Source organism: Sinocyclocheilus grahami, unplaced genomic scaffold, assembly GCF_001515645.1.
Source record: "Sinocyclocheilus grahami isolate Dianchi unplaced genomic scaffold, SAMN03320097.WGS_v1.1 scaffold1172.1, whole genome shotgun sequence".
In the NCBI taxonomy this organism is placed as follows: Eukaryota; Metazoa; Chordata; class Actinopteri; order Cypriniformes; family Cyprinidae; genus Sinocyclocheilus; species Sinocyclocheilus grahami.
The window spans coordinates 96557-122292 of record NW_015506351.1 but is presented as its reverse complement, the minus strand read 5'-3'; the positions used below and the strand labels follow the sequence as shown (position 1 = coordinate 122292).

General features: G+C 37.9%; 1 protein-coding gene across 1 annotated transcript in view; it reads left to right on the top strand.

Annotated features, from left to right (window-relative positions):
* The window catches only part of LOC107567602 (galactose-3-O-sulfotransferase 3-like), a 37603-nt gene extending 12960 nt beyond the window's left edge, over positions 1-24643 (top strand). Inside the window, exons 2-3 of the mRNA XM_016253302.1 lie at positions 21356-21453; positions 23177-24643. Of these exons, the coding sequence (XP_016108788.1) occupies positions 21371-21453; positions 23177-24443 (1350 nt within the window). The 5' untranslated portion in view covers positions 21356-21370 and the 3' untranslated portion in view covers positions 24444-24643. The remainder of the gene's footprint in view (positions 1-21355; positions 21454-23176) is intronic.
* Positions 24644-25736: the final 1093 nt, after the last annotated feature.

The window sequence follows — 25736 nt, the reverse complement described above, 5'->3', positions numbered from 1 at the left end:
ACACACACACACACACACACACGCACAGACTCATAAACACTCATTTGTCCTAAAATCCCAGAGCAGTAACATGCAATGCGATGATGTAATTCCAAGCAACAGTACACGGGCACTATTGGCACTGCCATCATGAAAATGGTGCCTATGGAATTATGGGCGGCTTCTGTCAAAGGAAAAAGTTTACCCTCCGGCACAAAGATATTGTGGAAGAGAGCGAAAAAGAGAGAGGAAATGAGTGAGTGTGAAGTGAGGAAGAGAAATAGAGGGACAGACAGACAAACAGTGTTTCAATTGAAATCATGGAATCTGTCTTCAGGCACTGAAGTAACCATCCACTTATGGATTTGACTTCCGCTTTTAAGTCAAGAATGACATACTGGCCATTATTTATAGTTGTTCATATATTAAATTATAAGTTGTATTTTGGTCTTTCTGGTGCTTTTGTGTGAGCATCAAAGCGTGAGACTAGCGATTCCCAAATTTTTTGTCAGCCGAACCCCTTTGACCTAAAATATAAACATGAAGTAGCCCTGAGATTTAAAGTTAATATACAGGCGTTAATGTTCACAGTTCTCTGATGTTAGTTAGGTTTCACATTAGGGTTGTGCCGATAGACGATAGTATCGTGTATCGACGATAGTCCGAGATATCGCCTGTGGCTGATGCCACTGACGATTGTTATTATTATTATTATCATAATACTAATTAATATTAGGGCTTATTTGTTCTATTATATTTATTTTTTTCACGTTTTTACAGTATTGTGCGTTCTAACCAATCACACACGATTATGCTGAGCTTATGAATGCATTGGCCAATCAGAGGCGTTCAGATGAGTCATCGCTGAAACAGCGGAGCTGTTATAATTCTCATTATAAACGACAAAGTGCAGATGTACGTGTGACGTAAGTATAAGAGATTTATTCATCATACAGTGTATATTCACTGATTTTAACGGGAGTGTATTGTAAAGTGCATAAACTCGCGCTAGACTGAGCTTGCGATGATGTTCTTTGGTAAAGTAATGTTCTTTGCTCGTTTTCTGTAGCTGCTTTTTGAATAACTGAGGAAATATAAGCATTATAATTAGTAACTTACAATATTTCTATTGAATTGTTATCATGTTAAATAGAATTTCAGTCACATTAAAAAGGCTGTTTTTAGCCTTACGCTGGATTTGGTTCACTTTCCGGCAATGAAACTAAGTAAATAAATAAATTAGCACGATAATATCGTGTATCGGCGATCTCGCAGGCTGACGATAGGACGATATGAAAATTGAGCACATCGCCCAACACTACTGACTAGGGCTGTGCGATATTGAAGAAAAATGCGATATGCGATAACTCATTAAATAACGCGATATGCGATACGCGATACGATAATGCTTAAAGTGCCACATGCTCAGATGAAACAGTTTTCCTCAGCTGTTGCTGAGTCAGTTCTGTGAACTTCTATAACTATCTTGTGTCATATATATATATGGTTATTTGCATGTATGTATGTACCAAGAGTTCCTGTAAAACCACAACAAATTCCTCGTGTTTGCGCACACTTAAGTGGTGAATAAAGCTCTGATTCTAATAAGAAAGCACCCCTACAACAACTTCTGAAAGTGAACGGTATGTGTTTTACTCGAGCATTACATAAAAATGTCATTTTAACATTAGTGTAATCATTTTAACATGAGTTTAGGAACTGAATAATAAAAAGGAAAAATAAAACACTGCGTAGTATTTACTCTTTGAATTCAATATGCACTGATTCTTATTTAAGCTACATAAGTTATTTAGATAAGAGCAGTGAGTGATTTTCTCTTTGTCTTTTGTTCATGGCCCCAAATATTGCAAGCTGTAGCGATATGCATATTGCAATATGTACATTTGCGATATTTCGATAATTTCGATATATTGCACAGCCCAACACTACTGACAAATGTGTTGTTATTTAAAATAGAAAGGTCAAGCGGTGAATGCTGCGCAACTGTAAATGGTCGCTTTTAAACTGAAATCCGACAAGTCAAGAACACGAGTAATTATTAGTGTGGAGAAGTGAAGAGACTCGTCTGCTCGTCTCTCGACAGAGCTGCTGTAGATGCTCCTTAAACAAGTAACTAAAAACCCATTGTTTCTTTGTGTTCTTAAGGTCTGTGCTTCAGGTAATGCTTAAAGATGGTTTTAAGCAGCCAGTTGTGAGTGTAACAATAGTCTCCATCTCAGACGACACGCCTGAGGACTGTTCATGGATCTGATTCTAATGTTTGCTTTGTATCTCTCACATGTTTTGGGTTTTGAGTTTTTGTAGTTAAACTGAAATATATATATACATATAAAATGCATAATATCGGTGGTATGACCAAATAACAGTTTCACGTTTTTTCTTTTCATGACTGGACCATTATATAGGTTTATAGTGCCTTATTTTACTTTTACTATCAAGAGTCCATACACTGATCAAAATAATTTCTTCAGACAATACAAAAACAGTAAATTCTCTATTCGTACTCAATTCAAGCTTGTAAAAGTTAAAGCATCAATATAAACATTATAAAAGTAAGTAAAACCTACTCGACTTTTCTGATAATGGTGTTCCCATCATGCACTTGGGCATAAATAATTAATAAGGTTGATATCATTTTTCTACTCAAAATGACACATTCATACTCAGAAATGAACCACAGAAATTGTGTATTGTGTACCAAGTATTGAAGTCTCTGTGTTTGAACGCATGCCGCATTACTAATTATGTAGATGCCTACATGATATCTATTGTATTATTTACTTGGATGTTTCTAAGTAACATACATTTTAAAAGCATGATTTTAATTATGTGTTATGTTAAGTAAAGTCAAAATATTGCAAAGTAAGCTTTGGCTAAGTAAAAATTACTCAAACTTACCGGCCAAGCTAAAGTTCCTTATATTGACTTAACTTTGGTAAGTAGATTTTACTTAATTTTATATGTGAAGTTATATGTAATAATGCAATATTTACTTAATTTCTTTATGAAAGTTAAGTTCAATAGTAAATAGATTGTACAGATAAGTAGCAGTAAAATTTACTTAAAATGTGTCCGTGCAAATAGTTATAAAGTTATGGAACATGGAAAAAAATTTGTAATATACTGTACCTTCAAAACTTTGAGTTTCTTTGTGTTTTAATTGTTTATTATTGTTGTTTTGTTATGTGTTTGTATAAACAAGAACATTTCCTTCAGAAATCACTCTTATGCTGATTTGCTGCTAAAAAAAAATCTTATCACTGTTAAAAGCTGCTGTTGTGAATTTTTTTATTTATTATTTATTTTATTTTTTTGTGAAAATTAATTCTTTGAAAGTTCAAAACAACGGCATTTATTTGATATAGACTCTTTTGTAACATTATAAATGTGTTTACAGTGACTCAATCAATTGGCAGCAGTTATATTATTTACACATCAGTCAACAATTACCCTCACCCTGGTGATCGATAGGATAAATAGGGTAGGATAAATGACCAAAAACTAGTCAAGCATCTCAGCAAAAATTATCATATTTCCACATGAGAGGGATATGGAGTGATGTGGGCTGTTGTGTTTAAAATGGCCAAGCATTATTGCAAACATTGATCATATCTGCTTCAACTGTGGCTCATACATTCAGAGTGGGAGCTGTTTTATAATATTATTAATTCTTTGAGTTGCTCTACTTTCAAAATAAAGAGAGAAAATTATTCATTGTTAAAATGCATAATTCAAAAATGATATTGCCACATGGTTTATATTTCCCCAAAACAATTTGAGTTTGATCAAACCCGTACACTGCTATTGAGAAGGAACACAGAGGTTTGGTCTTTGACGGGAGCTTTTCCATGGGAAATGTAGAGTCAGAAAAGGCTCTGCAAATCAAATATCTGCTCATATCTAAATAGAAAGAGTTCATTTAAAAAAATCATTAATTTCTATAACTTCTAGTTTGTGTGTGTGTGTGTGCATGTGTCTGTGTGAGCGTGTATGTGGATGTGGATGGTTGGGGTTTTGCTGATGCTCATTTTCAAGCTTCATTTCCCAGATTAATTTTTTGGGGGGGATTTAGACAATAATGCTGCATCAGATGTGCAGAGAGAGAGAGGGGGGGGGGATGTTTCAAGGTTTACTGAACTGTGATTACAATAAAGTACTCTAGAAATGCTTTGTGGTGTGATATAGGAAGAAAAACTCAAATGTAAGCCTAATATCTGAGTTTAGAGGCCGCATGGTTAGTTTAATTAGTGGCTTCTGTTTCCATTCTCACAGACGTTCTTCACAGTTATTTCTTGTTCAATTCTGTCCAATACTCAAAACAGCTTCCTTTTCTAGGGATACTTTTAGAGAAGTTTAACGTATTGTTAATGGTCCTTTAACAGATTAGGTCACACCTTTAAAAAACTAAAATAAACCTTAATGTAAACGAACCAAGCCTTTATTAACGTGTTTGCTCACATTAATCTCAACAGGGTGTCCGTTGAAAGAGTGTTTTGGGTTTAATAAACTTTAAGCTCTATTGACCATCAACCTGTATGTGTTGCTGGTAGCCATTGACTTCCATAGTATGTAAAAGTTTAAAAGAAAACAAAATCGGCAGCTAAGGTTGCTAGAACTTAAAATATGTTAGTAACGTTCTATGTTTTACAGTTTTAAACAAACATGCATGGCTCACCTGGTTAGTGGCATTTAGGGCTGTCAAAATGGCTGAAAAACTAAATTCGAATTTTGTACTTAAATATTATCAATATTCTAATTATATTCAAATTTAAAAGGCATAATTTCAGTTAGGGGGAAAAAAGCTTTTGGCTTCTCTCCTGAGGCCACAAGAGGGCGCATCGAGCAAAATATTACTAATGCACGTTTCTTCAAAGCAATAAAATAGCATGTCTATCTTTGAAAAAAGTGCATAATGTTTAAAGTAATATTTATAAACCATATGTAATTAAGTTGCTTAAACAATTAGAAACAAAACAGCATCATGTATGTATGTATAGTTTGATACATAGGTCCCAATCACAAAACCAATCACAAAGAGTACTTTATTCATTTAAAAACATGAGATGCAGTGGGATGGGGAAAAACCAGCATAAAGTCGCGAGACATGTTTTTTTAAAAGCTGAACTTACATTAATTTTACATGGCTTTCTAAACATGCGGCTCTCTTGTGCGAGACGCGAGCGCAATGCTGATAGATGTCCCTCTAGAAAATGTGATAAATATGTGTTCTGTGTGAACAGCTTGGTTTCAGTTTTGACGATCTTCTCTGCATTGATATTCTCTTTTTCCGCAACATTTTAAATGAACAAAGTAGCAGCACCGCATCTAGTGGGTTCAACTGGATAAGCTATGAAAAACATTAAAATGCAACGACACCTTCATCGTCAACGTATCTCGTGTCCACTGATAAGGCTGCCTGACGCACACCTAAAATTCAAATGTAACGATTTTGCATTTGAATGTGGATTTTTATTTTAAATTCGATGAATATTCTAAATTCAATTTTTTTTTGCCAGCACTTGTGGCTTTAACAGCTAGCATTTAAACGTATCTATATCCAAGTCCAGTCACTACTATTACTATTAGATGTTTCATTTACCAAATACCAGCAGTTAAATCAACATCATAAAGAATCCTGCATGCTAATCACATGCCGCAGAAAAGATCGCATTTACATTCTCCACATGCTGCAAATTGCAGTCAGAACAAACAGATAGTAACAGTAGGCCCACCCAGACAGGTAAATGTAAACTGTTTAAGCGAGTGTAAAGATACGTGACAGTAGCAGCTCTCGCTGTTTGCAGACCTCTTCAGCATGGTGCAATAAAAAGTGAGAAATACACTTGCCTTCTGTTCAGCTCTACATTCCCATTACTGTAAGCTTGTGAGAATGCTGTTGTTATATTGGGCGCCTCTCAGGACTTGACCCTATATTTGGGATTTAACTTGTAAACATTGTCCTAGAATCCCAGATTTTTTAAAAGAAATATTCTGTGTTAAGTACAAGCTCAATTAAAAAGTATAAATATGTAAATATTATATATATATATATATATATATATATATATATATATAGATAGATAGATGAATGAATATGTGGGCGTTGTCTTAAAGAAATTTAACAATGTTGAACATTTTGGCTAATTAATCTTAAGCAGTATAACGTGCTGACAGACTTTAATATTAATTAAGAATTTTGGCATAAATATGTAAATTACATACAGTGAAATGACTGTCAATGAAAAATGACAGAATAAGGACTAAAATTTAATACAAATGAATCAATATGTTAATTCTGATCTTATTCATCAGGTCTCACACACAATGCAGCATCGCAGTCACTATTTAAATGAGCACTGACACAGTGTGGTAAAATCGGTAACGTTATGTTGGATTAAAACTACAAGTTCCGTTGAGTTTGGAAAATTCTGCGCACAGTAGTCCTAATCATCAGAATATTTCTTCGCCTGTCTCTGAAAATGTCCGGATTTTGAAATCATCCTGCAGATGCTTATTTTAACAGGCTTTTATTCAACTAGGTGATTACAGCATATTGAAAAATATACATAACCGGAAGAATCGAAACACTGCTTCGACGGGTACTTTCGGTAATCAATTCTGCTGTGATAAAGGTCCATTATGCTTAAAAAACAATTTGTGTGCATTTTGCATGACGTATTCATCATAATATTGTGTTTTAGCTACAGTAGGACTCATTTTGTGTTGCATGCTCATATCTATAAAAGAAAAGACACCTCTATAGAAGAGTCCATCTTGACCCGTGCTTCGAAAAGTGTCCATGCAGTCACTTTAGAAAAAGCCTGGAAAACAATTTTGACCTGAATAATGACCCGGAGAGATGTTCATATGGTTTGAACTGAAAACACTTTGTGAGGAATATGTTCAGTGGTTTAAATCTTTAGATTTGTTCTCTGTCATCGCTATTCTTTGTAATAACAGTGGCTCCAGCGCCTGATGTGGGGCGATGGGGATGTGAAAATACGCATCCTTCAGGTCCACTGACGTGAACCACATTCCGGGTTCGATTGCATGTCGAACATCTACAATCCGTAACATGCGGAAAGGAAGACGCTTGAGGCTCTTGTTTAAGCACCTGACATCCAGGATGGGCCTGAAACTTCCATCCTTCTTCCGAACAAGAAAATATTTTGAGTGGAACCCCCCGGGTTGGACATGGGAATCTACTGGTTCTTTTGCACCCTTCTCCAACAAGTTCTGGATCTCCTTTGAAAGGGCCAGGAGCTGATGCGGATCCTGGACAACTGTCGGATAAACCTGGGTGCTCACTAGGGGTCTGTGACGGAACTGAAGACAATATCCTTTCTCGAGTGTATCGAGAAGTAGGCTTGCCGTGATAGACGGTGCTGACGGTGATACCGGTGTTAAGCCGCAACACCGCAACTTGCCCACCGCGTCACCGACCCCCACCGTCGTTTTTATTTTTTATAGTAATAAAAATAGTTTAGTTCAGTAAAAGTACAGACACTACAAATAAAAACTGAATGCTGCTGCTCAATGCAGCGTGCTGAACGACAGCATCACAGATCAGATTTCATTTCTCCAGTGAGGAGAGTGAGTCGAGCTGACTGACAAGAAGAGTGAGGCGAGACAGACAAGACGATCGCGGATGATTTAGTTTCGAAACGAGACGCAGAAGTGCCTGTTTGGCAATATTTTGGATTTTGAAAAGCCTGTTGACTTTTGCCGTTTATCTAAGGTGATTTTGGAAGTTTTTTTTTAAAACATTCGTTTTTTATTTAATTGGTTCCACATTGTTTGCTGATTTTTACTTTATTTAAACTTTGTGTCATTTATTTATTTTATTTGACATATTTATTTGGTTATGTATTATAGGCTACATGTTTACTTATTTCCAGTTTTGTATACCTATTAAACTTTATGTAAGTTATTTGTTATTTTATATCAGGCATATGCCCTATAGCATGGTGTATTTTTATTAGTTTTGTTAATAAAAGTTATATGTTTTATATATACGCTAAAGTGAGTTTGACGTTGTATTTTGTTGTTGCATTCAAGCAATTGACGCCAAACTGCCACTAAGTCTAAAGTGAAAGTAAAATCCACGCGGCGCTTTTAAGCTATTTGAAAGCGAGGAAAAGAGGGAATGCCCCCGCGGTGATACCGGTATTACCGGTGTTGTCACACGTTGATTAACCGGTGGGAAAATGTCCTCACCGTCACAACCCTATCGAGAAGCCACTTGTTGTCTGTAATGCCCCTCCAATGATGTAACTGAGAGGCTGAAAACTGTCCCATCACAGACCCTGAACCCCTAGCAACGTCGGGGAACATTTCCATTGAATGATTGGCGAGTTGATGGCCTGAACTGAGAACGGGGCACCTCTCTTCTCGAAGACAGTCCAAGTCAGGAATCCTGCTGTGGTGGCCTGTAAGACTCCCCCTTTCTATGCTGCTGCAAAGTTGAGCTAGTGCAGGGTAGCTCACGCTATGCCCAATATGCTGGGAACAAGACTCAGCTGCCCTTACTCTGTGCGCAAGGGCCTCCTGAGCAGCTGGACCGAAGATTTGACCAGATTTGAGAGTGTGCAGAAGAAGTCTCCTCCAAGGGTATGTAACAGTCCTGCTCAAACGTAACCAGTGAATCTGAAGCTGCCAAAGACAATGTGTCCAGGTCCTCTCTAGGACAATCGGCCATTGGTACAACCTTGGGCAACATGTAGTTAACTACTGATGCTCTCACATCCTCATTTGCGCTCTGAGTAGCAGACGGAAATGATCTAGCCAACTAAGTCTAAATGCCCTGCACAGCATTAGCTAATTCAACTACCTGGTGAGATAGTGCTGCAGTCGGAGTCCGTTTCTTTTTTGGAGGCCCCTCAGTTTTGCTAGCTGAGTGCTTGCTACCTGTCCTAGTCTTGACTGGTGTTAAGAAATCTTCCCTTCCTGGTTCAAACTTTGCCAGTCTCTGTTGCCTAATTTTCAATGGCATTAGACCACATTTGGACCACAACCTTGCCCAGTTCAGTTAAAGCCTCCTTAAGATGGTCGATGCCCAGACAGGCAGGGCAGTGAATATGTGCATCCATAAGGTCCATAGGACCTGAATATGTAGAACAAGAGGCAGCCATAGTGCCTATGCCTTTATTGAAAAATAACCCTAGTCAACCAATGGGTTAATAACAGCGATAATACAGTACTGCAATAATAACGTGTTACGTGGTTGCCACAGTAACCGCACGCAATAACCGACGCCCTGGTTTACCAGTGAGCGCAACAGTAGTCTGAATGCACAGGTATGCACACGGTGAACACAGATCCCTGGTAAACCAGTAAGTTCTAACAGTACTTACCACAGCAACTGGAACACCGCTTGTAAGGACCCTGGATAACCAATGGGTCCAATATAATCCGAACATCCAATGACAAATCCAATAATTCAACGCAATCGCACTTTCGGTTAGTCTTTGCTCTCTTGAGATACCGCTATAGTGGGGAGTGAACACCAACCCAAAAGCTGTGCACACTCAACGAGATCTCTCCACGAGAATGTCAAAGAGACCGACTGTGACATAGTCTGGAGCTGATATAGCTTCCAGCAGGCCAATGGTCAAAGTCATATGTGACTGAATTAAGATGCCAACCCCTCAGAGGACCTCAGATGATGCCAACCCTGAAACAACATACAGAACTACAAAATTTTGCTATAAGTTTGATTGCAACATATAATAATTGCGGTTAATAGTATTCATCGTCTGTTTGGTTATGTCTTTAATTGATTTTTCCGTACATTTCTGCCATATGTACATTAACTGACATACAGTAGTCAACATTTGATGTGGATCAGAAAAGTTAATCAAAGTTGTCCTAAGACAAGAATGCATTTTGGTTTTAGGTTTTAGGACAACTTTGATGAAAGGTTTTGATCCACTTCAAATGTTGACTACTGTAGTCACCACTAGGGTTGGGTATCGTTTTAATTTTATTGATTCCGATTTCGATTCTGCTTATGCTTATCGATTCAGATTCTTTTCGATTCCCAGTTTCGATTCCAATGTGATTAAATAATGATATCAAACATTTATCCTGTGTCTCTTTTTTGCAAACCATTTATTGGAGCTGAATACCATGAACAAAAATCAACAGGCTACATAAAAACTGGACTCTTTAAGAGCTGTTTGTGTTCAAAATAGAACTGCATGATTCTGGATAAACTGTTTCTTTTTGTTTAGTTTTATTTCCCCAATGGAAGTTTTGGTTCTCTCATGATTCTGAAGAAAAAACATTAGACAACTAAACAAAATCACATGTAATTTATGAATTAATGATTAAATGACTCACTCAAGATGTACTTGTTTCATTACTGGATGAATCAGTGTTCTTGAACGAATCTCTTGTATGATTCAAAGACAAATACATTTTAACAGCCCCTTTTCGCCACCTACTGGCGTAACAATGTAATGATAAATCTTCCACTCAATTACACTGAAATGTTACTTCTTTTTTTTGTAATGATCCGAATTGTTTATGCTACAAATTAAGTTCCTCTAACTCAATGTAGTTTGTTGGTTGAACATGATTTAATTTAGACATCATCATAACTTCAAAACACTTGTTTTTAGAGTGTATATCTGACCCACTGTGTCCTCTTGACCACCATCTGTCCCAGACATCTATAACATTGCCTGCCTGGCTGGACGTTCCTCACGTCACTGCTGGATTGGTCACACAAGCTTGGCTATATCCCAGTAACTCAACACCTTCTCCAGAGAGCGTCTTTCCACAATTCCACAATAGCACCACTCAGCATCGTAGGATCACAGCTTGACTCTCGGTGTTTTCCCCCAAAAGCCACATTGATTCAAAGACAAATACATTTTAACAGCCCCTTTTCGCCACCTACTGGCGTAACAATGTAATGATAAATCTTCCTTTGAAGTGTCAAATTACTTTCAAAAGGTGATTTACTCTATTTTAATCGCTACCCTACACATCAGAGTTTATATCTGAACTATTAACTTTTATCCCAGTACTTCTGTGATTTGAATGTTTGTAACACAGAAATAATGATACTGTGTGGCTGAAAAGACTGTCAAGCAGTTTCATTCATGACAGATGATAGCTGCTCTCTTCAGGTCAGCGGCAGCACTATCGCAGATTTAAATGCTCAAATCACACTGGTGTGATCGTTCTTTGCACGGACGAACAAAGTGACCACAACATTGATCGCACAGGATATCAAAGTTTCTTCATGAAACCACCAATGCCAGTAAAGAACCTTTATTTTTTTAAGAGTGTTCCATTCAGATTCGAGCTTCAATGAGGCACTGATGTTGGGTGATGGGTTTGCCTTTTTTAACCCTAAAAGTGGCGACATATCCTGGGGGAAACAAACATTTGAGAAGCTGTGGGGAGAAGCAGTGAAAGCGAAGGTCTCGTTTCTTGGTTTCATCTTGAAAGGTTGTTTGTTGTGAATATTTAGATGAGGTGACGTTTGTTTCTCCATTCTTTGTTTAGCTCACGGGCAGCATTTAACACAGAAATAATGATACTGTGTGGCTGAAAAGACTGTCAAGCAGTTTCATTCATGACAGATGATAGCTGCTCTCTTCAGGTCAGCGGCAGCACTATCGCAGATTTAAATGCTCAAATCACACTGGTGTGATCGTTCTTTGCACGGACGAACAAAGTGACCACAACATTGATCGCACAATGTCAAAGGTTGAGGAATGAAACAGATGAATCATTGTAATTTAGGAATAGAATCACGTTGGTGTTTGAATCATGCTCGCAATCTTTAACGATCTATTAAATTAAATTAAAGTGCTTTGTCATATTGGTGGTGACACCTCTCTTGCAACATGTTTAGCTATTACAGATATTGTACTAAGCTTTTTTGGCTTCTGATGGAAATGTAGCCAAACTTTGGAGCACTTAGATTAGCGAGCAAGGTCCTGACAGATCACTAGGTCCGGTCCTCACAGATGAAGAAAAAAAAGCACATAGGAATCGATAGGCGGAATCAAAATTTTAATTTGACAACAAGTATCCAATTCCTGACCTTAAGTATCCGATTCTGGAATCGGAATCGATTTTCGATTCCCGACCCTAGTCACCACTGATAAGCTACTACTAAATATATCATAGAAACTTTATTTTCTGTAAAGCTGCTTTGCAACGATCTGTATCGTGAAAAGTGCTATTCAAATAAATTTGAATTGAATTAATACGAGATTCTCGATGTGATGCGCGAGACACGACTCCTTCCACCATGTATTGACCGCCTCTAGCGGTCTGAAACAGTGAAATAGAACTGAAAATTGGCAAGTGGATTTCTATTTCCAAACTTGCTTTGCATCGGACTGGATAAGGAGAATAAATATTGAAAATAAGTGTTATTTGATGTGCTTTTTTAGTAAAGGGAAAGCCCTCAGTGTAGCTATTATGTTTGAGATTTATGAGTTTACGTTGACGTTTTCGTGGTTAGTAGCACTCATGGTTAGGTTGTAGGTGGCTAAATAATGGTATACACTACTTTTGATCATATGGTCAATGACTGTGCAAGAGTTTTTATACAAAATAACTTTATAAAAACTTAAATAGACTTTTAAATGGCTTTGTTTTAGCATTTAACTTGTTACTCACCATGGAAGGCATTTGAACTCCAACCAACCAACAATGACTGCAAATGCTAGTGACAAGTAATATCTTTATTCATTAAATTCATGTTAAGTTGCATTTATTATGTGCTACGGTAGCTGTTAATTTGAACTGGAATCGCTAAAATTAATTGGTTCCAGAGCCACCACTCAATTACACTGAAATGTTACTTCTTTTTTTTGTAATGATCCGAATTGTTTATGCTACAAATTAAGTTCCTCTAACTCAATGTAGTTTGTTGGTTGAACATGATTTAATTTAGACGTCATCATAACTTCAAAACACTTGTTTTTAGAGTGTATATCTGACCCACTGTGTCCTCTTGACCACCATCTGTCCCAGACATCTATAACATTGCCTGCTTGGCTGGACGTTCCTCACGTCACTGCTGGATTGGTCACACAAGCTTGGCTATATCCCAGTAACTCAACACCTTCTCCAGAGAGCGTCTTTCCACAATTCCACAATAGCACCACTCAGCATCGTAGGATCACAGCTTGACTCTCTGTGTTTTCCCCCAAAAGCCACATTTTCCAACAAAACAGCACAGATCGGATTCTAATCTCCTTGCCTTCACCTCAGCTCTGGTTTTGTGTGGCTTGAATGACAGGGAATGATGGAGAATCTGTTGCAGTATTACTGGTCTTAATGTACCACTAAAGGTATTAGCTGTTACTTTCAAGGAAGATTATGTTTTAAATGTTTATTTCATGGATAGAAGTGTCTTTTTTGCTTCTAGTACAGCTTCCACTCTTTTGAAGGTTTTACACTAGATGTTGAAAGATGGGTGCAGGAATTTGCTTCACTCTTAAATACTTTCCCAAAAAATGGATTTAGTAGCCACAGAAGAACCATTTGGGTTCCTCAAAGAACATTTCAGTGAACAGTTCTTACATTTGAAAAACATTTTAATAATCTGAAGAACCTTTTTGTCCACTTTAAAGAAACTTTGGTGGGATGGAAAGGTTCCAGGGATATCAAAGTTTCTTCATGAAACCACCAATGCCAGTAAAGAACCTTTATTTTTTTAAGAGTGTTCCATTCAGATTCGAGCTTCAATGAGGCACTGATGTTGGGTGATGGGTTTGCCTTTTTTAACCCTAAAAGTGGCGACATATCCTGGGGGAAACAAACATTTGAGAAGCTGTGGGGAGAAGCAGTGAAAGCGAAGGTCTCGTTTCTTGGTTTCATCTTGAAAGGTTGTTTGTTGTGAATATTTAGATGAGGTGACGTTTGTTTCTCCATTCTTTGTTTAGCTCACGGGCAGCATTTAAACCTGCATGGCCGCCTGTAGTGGGAAATCCACTCACCCTCCGATAAAAGTTGATCTAGTTCACAAATTTACACACATTGGATGGGACTTACCTGTTTAAAAAGCTGTTGTTCAGCATTAGCTTATTAGGTTTACATTGACATTTTATAAATTAAATGCTTATATTTTTTGTAATCTGTATCTAAATGTTTGTATCTCAGGGAATATGTTGCCCTTTTAGGGGTATAAATCAAGATATAAAACAACCATATAGACTGTGTGACTTTGTGGCTTGTGTTTTAGAAAATCAAATCTTTTTGTAATCTTGACAAAACATGTCGTTGGAAAGGTCTGACAGTCAAGATTCCATATTTGGTGACTGTTTTATAATAGATGTGATGTGACAGAAAATGACTGATTTGTGACAGAAAACTGAATTAGAAAAATTAAATAGAGTTTGGGTGTAACCCAGTGGTTATTTTTGGTATAGTGCCCAAAGAAAATCTTACAGGAACCACAATTTTTGTGATATCAACTTCAAATTTGGAACATAAATCGGTTAGACATATGGCTTTGATTTTATAGCAATTTTAGAGTGCAACATATTTTACTCAATATTTATTTTTTATAAAATAAAAACAATTAGTATACTACATTATTTTTTACTGTAAACTTAAACTTTTATAACTTTTTTATACTTTTTTTTATGTTTTCACTTCAGCAATAATCTGCTGTAATATCACTGAAGAGAATCAACAAGAACAGAAAAAAGAGAAATACAACTACAACTGACTTCCAGTCATAGCCTTAGATGAAATCAACTGAAATAAAACATGAAATCTCTCAATATCTCAGCAGATGAGGATTAAACAACACCACAAACAGCATTACCAGCTTCACTTATTACTAACCAGTTTTATTTTAGTTCTGAAATATGTCTAAAAAAGTTTTATTGAGAACAAAGGTTTAGATGTTGAATGTTACGTTTAAAGTCACCATTAATGTGATCAGTGTTTGTGTTAGTTCCATATTGCTGATAAAATAATGATTTAATCAGATAATTTGATACATTTTAGAAACACTTTGCACCCTAGACATTTCAAACATCTGTATAACTAAGATGCAAACATTCATCAAGAATCAGCATATAAAACTCAACAATGGTGACAATAAACAAAAGGCTTCATGCTGCAATGCATTCTGGGTGCACCAATCAAAACTCATCCATGGCTCCCAGAATGCACTGCAACACGAATAAATTATGCACCCGAATTGTCTTAGTATTTTCTTTTATTCCTACTATTTGCTTTAAATTTTGCTATTTTTTTTGTTGTGACATTTATATGAATATTTTGTTGATTTTCACCATTGTTGAGATTCATGTGCAGATTCTTCATGTCTATGTGTGCTGTAAATAAAAACTTCTAGTGTACAATGTCTTTACAATGAAATTGTTCACATTGTCAAAAACATGATCTGTAGAAACAAAACGCTACTATAGTCAACAATGTAAAATGTAACAATCAGTGAATCAAGCCACAACATGATTATTTTGTCATCATCAAGCAGCCAGCATCACCTGATCACATGTTCTCCTGGTTTTCTTTGCTATAATAATGTGTTTTGTATGGGGGATACAAACATTTGAGAAGCTGTGGGGAGAAGCAGTGAAAACGTAGGTCTCGTTTCTTGGTTTCATCTTGAAAGGGTGTTTGTTGTGAATTTACAACATTTAGATGATCAACATTTAGATGAGGTGACGTTTGTTTCTCCATTCTTTGTTTAGCTCACGGGCAGCATTTAAACCTGCATGGCCACCTGTAGTGGGAAATCTACTCACCCTCCGATAAAAGTTGATCTAGTTCACAAATTTACACACATTGGATGGGACTTACCTGTTTAAAAAGCTGTTGTTCAGCATTAGCTTATTAGGTTTACATTGACATTTTATAAATTAAATGCTTATATTTTTTGTAATCTGTATCTAAATGTTTGTATCTCAGGGAATATGTTGCCCTTTTAGGGGTATAAATCAAGATATAAAACAACCATATAGACTGTGTGACTTTGTGGCTTGTGTTTTAGAAAATCAAATCTTTTTGTAATCTTGACAAAACATGTCGTTGGAAAGGTCTGACAGTCAAGATTCCATATTTGGTGACTGTTTTATAATAGATGTGATGTGACAGAAAATGATTGATTTGTGACAGAAAACTGAATTAGAAAAATTAAATAGAGTTTGGGTGTAACCCAGTGGTTATTTTTGGTATAGTGCCCAAAGAAAATCTCACAGGAACCACAATTTTTGTGATATCAACTTCAAATTTGGAACATAAATCGGTTAGACATATGGCTTTGATTTTATAGCAATTTTAGAGTGCAACATATTTTACTCAATATTTATTTTTTATAAAATATCATCAAGCAGCCAGCATCACCTGATCACATGTTCTCCTGGTTTTCTTTGCTATAATAATGTGTTTTGTAAACACAGAATTACAGCAGCCAGAGAAATATATAAATATTATAAAGTCAAGGGTGAAGAGCCCAACTAAAGCAAACACTGATCGCAATGATGGCAACCTTTAAATTAAATTCAATAAAGTATGAAAATAAACCTCTCTTAATTCTCAATAAGAACTTTTGTATGAAATAAAGTCAAACTGGTTAGTAATGAGTGAAGTTGGTAAAGCTGTTTGTGGAGTTGTTTAATCATCCTCTGCTGAGATCTTGAGAGATTTTTATTTCATCTAAGGCTGTGACTGGAAATCAGTTGTAGTTGTTGTGTTTCTCTTTTTTCTGTTCTTGTTGTTTCTCTTCAGTGATTGTGCTTGTTAACAGCAGGTGTTCATCACTAATGCTCAATCATCACTTATTTAATAACTTAATTATCTCATTTACTTCAAAACCGCTTCAGTGTTACTTTAAACACTCTGTAGTGTGGACTAGGGATGTGCGTGACGACTAATTTGACTGTCGTTTAAACTAACGTTTTGTATCCGACTAGTTGACTAGTCTAAAAGCAAGAAACCCCCAAAAGATGGTAAGAAAAAAAAAACTCTGTGCGTGCGTGTAGCATATATAATAGCCTATATTTGAAATACTTAAAATATGAATCACACTGTCAAATCCCTCAATGAATTCCGCTTGCCGCACACTTGCCTAGCGTGATCATCATTTCATTTTAGGTGGTCGTTAAAAAGAAAAAAGGGAAGAGCATACACTCAACGTCGGCCAAAGCATAGCTTATTTATTCACATCAGCTGGGGAAATGCAGGACATCCTGCACTTGAAAAAACGCGCTCGGCAGGAACTGAAGTCGCAGGCACGCAGAGATAATGAAAAGCAAGCCAATAGAGTTTCAGAAAGCGTCTGGACATCCCGCACCACCACCGAAGTGGGTCTTCGTTAGAGAAATAGACAGCGCGGATGGGATCGCAGCGCCGGCGGGGTGTAGTGAATGACGTGATTGACACATTTGCTGGCTTTGGCTAGTCTCTAAACTAACGCCTACGTGCCTGTATTGAATATGATTACGCATTGCTCCAGAAGAGTTATTGTAAGACAATTTGACATTACACAGTTTACACAAAACTTTTCCGTTTCCTTCTAATTCAAAATAATCCCACACCTTCTCGTCTTTCGCGTGGTCATTTTTGAACTCGCCGCAACTGACACGAAGAAAACGCATGTGAAGTCTGAGGTAAAAATGTAGTTTCCGCCCAGATAAACTTTTAAAAATAATGTATTATTTTTCAAACGTTTATTTTAACTTATTTAAAATGTTTTAAATGCAATGTTAAAATTATGGTAATTTGAATGATAAAATCATGTTTTTGTTTTTCTTTTTTTTTTGTCTGTCATGTAATCGACTATTGTTTTCAGTGTCGACTAGTAGGAGCTGTACCGTTTAGTCAACTAGTCAGCTAGACCCGCACATCCCTAGTGTGGACACACATAGACATCCAGCAGTGTTAATCTGACACCAGGGATTTTGCTGTGTGGGCATTTATAATGTAATGTCTTATCTCGCACTGTGGTGTTGCATACTTGAGTGCATGTAGGTAGGTGGACGGTTGCGTGGGTGATTCGTGTCTTCCTCTGCCTCTAATTTAGTCTTTCTTCTTGCACAGAAAATGCACAATACCTTTACCAAACCTTCCCTCCATGTACATAATCTGAGCAGCTCTCATGTGCTACCAGTAGGGCTGGATATCGTTCAAAAATTTTCGATATAGATACCGATACCTTGACTTCGATACTGATTTTTTCTATACCAATTTTATGAAATCAATTTTAACAAGATTACATTATCTAAAAAAAACTTTGGTTTTATTTTTCACCTTGTTGATGTTTGTACAGACTCAAAGATTCATCTCCCGAGCCACTGCACAAAGGAACAAAATGTAACCAACACAATAAATGCAAATAGTTTTAATAAAGCTCAAATAGTCTTCAGTTTACACATCTGTTAGGCTACATTTACACTAGTGTGTGTTCATTTTAAAACGCATAGCTCAAACAGAATCATCATTTCTATTCATTTTCCACTGATTTACTGATGAGCATTAGCAGCTTCCAGCGCTGTCTGCCTGTGTTCTCTCTTCCATGATCGCTGCTCTGACTAATTTCAGCAAGATTACATGGCCAAAACACAAATTAGACGCCAATTCGGAAATTATTACACAAACTCAATGGTGGTTTAAAGTGAGTTTTGAGTAAAAGCAGAATATAAATCTTATTTATTGTCTTATGTGGCATGATGCTACAGTGTATCCATGATCGCTGCTCTGACTAATTTCAGCAAGATTACATGGCCAAAACACAAATTAGACACCAATTCGGAAATTATTACACAAACTCAATGGTGGTTTAAAGTGAGTTTTGAGTAAAAGCAGAATATAAATGTTATTTATTGTCTTATGTGGCATGATGCTACAGTGTGCATGAATGGTCATGTAACACACGTTTTTGGTCGTGTAGTATGAACGGACATCTGCATATGAATGGAACTCCATGCAGCTACCGCACTACTCTCCATTGGAAATGAATGACTTCCGGTCTGTCGTTTGTCAGAGATGGTGAAAAGCCAGCTTGAAATGCAGTGGAAATACCAGTATGACGAGGATCATTTTCATTTTAAAACAAAAATGCACCAGTGTAAATATAGCCTTACATCTAAGGTGGCTGGGATGCAGTCACACTACAGCCTCACCTGTGAGCCACATCTCTGAGTGTAACCAGTGATGTGAACCGGCTGTGCAGACCGATCGGTGTATTACAGTACCACGAGACAGGGCTCCAGACTGTGACTAAAACGGTCGCATTTGCGACCAAAAATATTAATTTGCGAGTGAAGTTTTTGCTGAGGTCGCCACTGGCGACTATATATATATTTATGTTATGACTTAAAAATTTGCATGACACACACCTGATAAACGCAGCTCCAGTTGTGCAGCGCGAGAGAGATCGAAATGACGGAGACGTGCAAGTAAAAGTGTGGAAAAGCAGAGTCTATTTCGTGCACAACTTGAACAAACTACAACAGGTAAAGCTGTCAGCTGTGTGTATATTGAACAATGAACAATTCTTTGTGACTATATATTTCAAGTTGGAAAAGATGTTTAATTCCCACTTTAACGGAACCTTAGTTCCCAGGTCATCTACAAGATCGATTAAAATGCTGATAATTTCAAGAAAAGATGAGACATAATCACATGAATGTATGATTGAAATGTAAAAAAAATAAAAAAAAATAAAACACGTTTATTCTGTGGCACCTATAAAAATAATTTGGCGCCTAAAATTTTTATAGGAGCCAATGGCTCCTTACTCGATTTTTTTGTTTGGAGCCCTGACGAGAGCTAGAGAGCAGACTGCTCTGTACGCTTTCGAATCGCTCTTGCGGATGTCAAACACTGATCGATCTGCTCCGCTTCTAGTTGAACACACCTAGTGCTGCAGACTTATTGGCTCATTGACATTGATGAGATTAACCCCTTAGGTATCGAAATTTGGTACCGAACGATGAAACATTTTTCGATACTCGATGGTATTGAGGCAATTCGGTCGGTGCCTAAAAAGTATCGAATTCAATACCCAGCCCTAGCTACCAGATCTTTCTGGATCATTAGAAACACGTGCAGTTTAATTAAAGAGCGGGAAATGAGCTGCATCTAACTGTGAGACTCACTAGCCAAAATAAGAGCTTCTTCTAGGCACTCAAGTCATTTGAAGTTTTAATAGCACATCTCTTCTCAAGCTGCATGGCTTGAAGTATCATTTGTTCCTGTAGCACCAACATTTATCAGGTTTAAAGGATTGGTACAAATCCTTAATTTAAAGTATGAGGAATATTAATTATGCCTTAACAAACCTCACTATTAATTACTTGATGTGTCTTTAGAGCCTTTTCCTATGAGCTTTTTCATGTACTGATACATGACACTGATTGGTCCAGTACCAGTCCTCTAAGGGACCATGCATTCATGCTGTAGGTGATGGTTTATATTACCATCGGAAAAAGAAGCCCAGACAGCCAGTCGGTGTTGAACTCTGACCTGCAGTATTCATTTGCATCTGCATTTAAAACTTGAATTTGCCTTCAGGAAAACTAATTTCCTTATATTGGTCATAGAAAACAGTCACTGTAATGCATTCACTTTTTTGCTCAATGTACACTGCTTTACCATCCAAACTGTGATTTTTGTGTAGCAACCATTTAAATGTCAATTGTACTGCTGTAAAATCTGCAAACAGTCCAGACTGCAATAAAATCATAAAACTAGAAGCAGTGTTTCCATGATATTTGTCAGTGGTTTGTATTGCTAATCTTGGACTAGCATTTCTGCAGTGGCGTTTGTGCTTAAAATGGAAGTCATGTCATTGAATGGTCTTGGCTCTTTTTGAATGGCATTGAGAGCAAAATGGCTTACCCTTTTTGTAATGCTAATGCTAATTAAACTACAGTAGTATCAGGGTTTGATCAGGAGAAATAAAGGCAGGTTGTGAAGAAGTGCCATTCGATATGGTGAGAGAGAAAGGGAAAGCGAGATGAGATAACTGTAATTAGAAGCCGAGGGAAGAGGTGGCCCTGACTCGTATGGAAGATATCCAAGACTTTGTTAGCGTTAGACAGGCAACACTGTCCGAATGCTAATACGTGACACCTGTCCTGTCCTTGTTCTAGGTTTGCTTGTTGTCTTTGTCTCTGAACATGTGTGTTTGAATGACCCAAAACATTAAAAAAGGCACGTTGCAATTTGAGATCCAGCTTGAAAGAAAACACTGTCAACCAAACCAATGGTTTGCATAATCAGTGCATTTTTGTGCTCATGAATTTGTTGTTTATGTTGCTGCAGAGGGTATACTTGGTGTTCTGGATACATGTTAAATGTATGAGTAATGTACACCTTTGTAAAGTCCCATTCTTCTCTTTTGCAGTGAAAGAACCTGGAGATGTCTCAGAAGAAGATATTCCTAGTATTGATTGCAATCAGTACGGTCAGCTTGCTTCTGCACCATGGGGGTCACTTGAACTTGTAAGAGCCTTTGAAGAATGATCCCTCCATTTATCCCTACCTCGTTCCTAGTCATGCACCGAAATATTTTTTTTACCAAAACATATTTCAGCCTAACAAATTTTACATATTGCAACTGTAGCTCATGTAGCTTATCTACTGTATATTGTGTGCATGAAGACACTGACATGGTCAAAATGCATCTTTGAAGAAGTGTCAATTAAACACATTGTTTTGGTCATGTTTTTGGACCTCCAAAACTAGTTTGGCCAAATATTTGTGGTTGCCAAAATTTCGGAGCATCACTAATCATTCCTCTTTTCTGCCACCATTTGTTTTTAGTCTGTTCCATTTGATTCTTGCTTTACCTTGCTGAAAAGATTACCTTTAACCAGACTAATGTAATTTGTTGGTCACGGCTGGTTTAGCTGCTTGGCCAACTGGTCTTCCATCTTGACCAAATCCCCAAAATGCTTCTAAAACCACCGTACCAGGCCAGAAGTGGCCAGCTGAAAAAGGCAAACCAGCTAAAGTAGGGATGCACCGAAATGAAAATTATTGTCCGAAGCCGAAAACGAACAAAATTAAACACTGGGCCGAAGACCGAATACCGAACACGGTTTTTCGAGTTTTTTTCCCCATGTATTTTGCAAAAAAAAATTTCACCTTTGCATAAATTAAAAAGCCAAAATGTGCTTTTTTCTGTTTTGTCTTGCTTTTCAAAGAAAAAAAAATCAATTACAAAACAACAATTTAAATTTTTTTTTAACAGAACATTTTTAACATTCTAGCAGACACTATACCAACAAAGCACAATTTAACTTAAAATTGATAAGTTAGTAAAATAATATTTTTTGGCCATCAGACCCCCTTCTTGGGGAGGTGGGGGTTTATGTACAATTAAAAGCAGCCACCTCGCACCACCGGTGCTCGGGCCCTAATAATAATAAACGGAGCAGATACAAGAGGGTCCTCGCACCACCGGTGCTCGGGCCCTAAAAATATTGGGCGCATCCAATCCTGAGATTGCACAGAGAGAGTTTCCACCTCCTTACCAAGGAGCTTCAGGATTATCCACAGCCATTCAAAGTTTACTTCAGGATGTCAGTGGCTCAGTTTGATGCTTTGCTAGCAATACTGGAGCCACATATTAAAAAGAAGACCACTAATTTCCATGAACTCGGTGTGCAAGGACCAATCAGTGTGAAGTGGATCAATATGTCAGGCGCCATTCTGGATTTTGCTGTTCGCATGTACGGTGGCTCTGAATTGTCAAAACACCTCTCAAAATGCTTGCTATGGATGCAGAAAATCCGATCCAAATGTTTTTATGACAGATGAAAGTTTCGGAGGCATTGTAAACGTGATTGACACAACGTATTTATTTTTTAATTCAGTGTGAAGTGGATCAATATGTCAGGCGCCATTCTGGATTTTGCTGTTCGCATGTACGGTGGCTCTGAATTGTCAAAACGCCTCTCAAAATGCTTGCTATGGATGCAGAAAATCCGATCCAAATGTTTTTATGACAGATGAAAGTTTCGGAGGCATTGTAAACGTGATTGACACAACGTATTTATTTTTTAATCTGCGAAAATTTCGGATGAGAATTTCATATTCAGTGTGCAAGGACCTTAAGGTTTGATAAAGTTTTATCAGTAGGGTATATTTGTTTTTGCATTACCATTTTTCTGAACTTTCAACATGTCTTGATTTCTGCATTAATTCACCCCTCTTATTGCAGGACGCTGGAGGCATTCTGGTTGGGCTGTCCATCCTCCATGGCCTCCTCAACCCAGGGCAGCAGTGGACCTTCTGCTAAACACACCAGTGTAGCCTTCCTTAAGACGCACAAAACGGCCAGCTCCACTGTGCAGAACATCCTCTTCCGCTTTGCTGAACGCAACAACCTCACTGTGGCGTTGCCTATTACCACCTGTGACCACCAGTTCTGCTACCCTCGACCGTTCAGTGCCCACTTTGTTCACCCACACACCACGCCACCTGACATCATCACCAATCACTTACGATTCAGCCGGGCTGAGCTACGACGCCTCATGCCCAACAACACAATCTACATCACGATATTGCGGGAACCGGGAGCAATGTTTGAGTCTCTGTTTACCTACTTCAATCAGTACTGTCTTAGCTTTAAACGTGTCCCAAATGGCTCTTTAGAGACTTTCCTGGACCACCCTTGGAGCTACTATCGTCCAGAAGAGAAGGATTCAATGTATGCGAGAAATACACTGACCTTTGACCTAGGCGGTGATAAAGACCGGCCATCTTCAGAGGCGCCAGGATATGCGAAACGATTCGCTGCAGAAATGGAGCGAGTTTTCTCGTTAGTTATGATCTCAGAATACTTTGACGAATCCTTGGTGCTGCTCCGCCGCTTATTGTCTTGGGATCTCGACGACGTTTTGTACGTCAGTCTCAACATGCGCACACCTGACTCCAAGAGCAGCCTTTCCAGTGAAAATACGGCCAAAATCAGAGCCTGGAATGCTATAGATTCGGAACTGTATGATCACTTCAATGCCTCGTTGTGGCGACAGCTGAGAGCATTGGGACTAGTGTGCGTTGAGCGAGAAGTCCAGCTGTTGCGTCAGTCTCGTGACCGACTTGTCCGCAGCTGCTTCGGAGGGCATTTGCCACCGCTTCGCTCTGCTGCACAGATCACGAATAAGGAATTACGGCCTTGGCAGCCCAGTGCCAAAGTGGAAATTGTTGGGTATGATTTACCAGTTAACATGACTCAAAAAGGCCATGTTCCTCCACGAGATGAGTGTTTAAAGATGGTAATGCCAGAAGTGCAATACACACGGCTGTTGCTGCGCTCAGAGTCCCTACGTTATCGAAAGCGGTTTCCATTACGTAGCTCCCAGCAGACTTTACGAACCGTGGGACAAGTACGGGCACACAAAGAATCCCCAGCTCCAAGTTTGAATCCGCGACCCTCAGAGTCTATGGCTCGGAGCACCAAAGGAGCGCTACGGCTTTCCCAATAACCAGTGTGAAAGGATAGTTAAACTTCTTTTCTTTTATTCCCCGTTCCTTGCAGCTAAATGTCCAGAGATGTTGGAATTACTTGAAAGCTTGAGGTCTTACCTCATTTGTATTGGATGTGAGCACAACCAAACGTACGCTCACAGCTCTTGTTCTAAAAGTAGAAAAAATATTTGTGTTTCTCAAATTAAAATGTAAAATGGTGAAGGAAAATATATAAGTCTAAATGCCTGACATCTGGAATGTGTCTCAATATCCCAAGGACTCTCTCTCTACATATATACCATCACTTACTGTTTGCATTTAAGCCATCATTACCCTGCTGGAAAATCCCAAATCAGTTTTAAGATGGTACCTGGTTTTACATGGTTTCTAGCAAGTTGAAGCTAATCTCTTATGGTCATTGCTGGTCCAAGCTTGTCTAGAGGGTTAATCAGCTGTATTACCAGCTGGTGATGTTTAGGCTGACCTGGCCGGTCATCTTGGTCAAGCTTGGTTAGGACCACCTCGATAGACTACAAGCTACAAACCAGCTTGGTGTGATCTTGTTTTTCCAGCAGGGTCTTAGAATATCTCTTTGCTGGTATTTGGAGTTAAGACGTTTTTTCTGGTAATTGCATCTGGCCATTGTTAGGCTTCCTTTTTACCAACAGCGCTCTGTTTGAGCGTGATCTTTTACACATGCTTATCAACATACTGGCAGCTGCTCCTGAGCCACAAATCACCATAATTGACTCTTCAGTTGTGGTCCAAAAACCAAGCATCATGTGTCGATGGTGATGCTACCAGGGCTCAAATTGAGGGGGGATGGCATCCCCCTGGTTGAAAAAAATGACAAAAAGCATTCCCTTCGTAAAACCACCATCCCCCTTAGATTAATAATGTGTATTATGTAAAACTTATCTTGCAAATAAAATGTTAAAATTCTCTACTTATGATAATTCACAAACTAAATAACGACGATTGGCCAATCAGAACTCGGTACTTAAACAAGCTGCTCACAAGCGGAAGCAAGATTTCGTAATTTTTCGCACAAAATGGTTCAAGCGCAACTTTTGAAGTTCTTTAAAAAAAAGACTACAGAAAAGGTATGATTTTTCCTTGATTATAATTTAAAGACGTTCCCCGACATTGTTATTGTGCTGTATGTGTGACTGTGAGGGATTGAGAGACGATAGTAGAGCTGACATTATCGAGTCACCAACTTTGCAAAAACCAAACAAAAACACGTCTTGAGAGTCCAAAAGCATTCACTGCACGATGAAGCCTGTTAGAATACAGTTCGAATGCCCTTA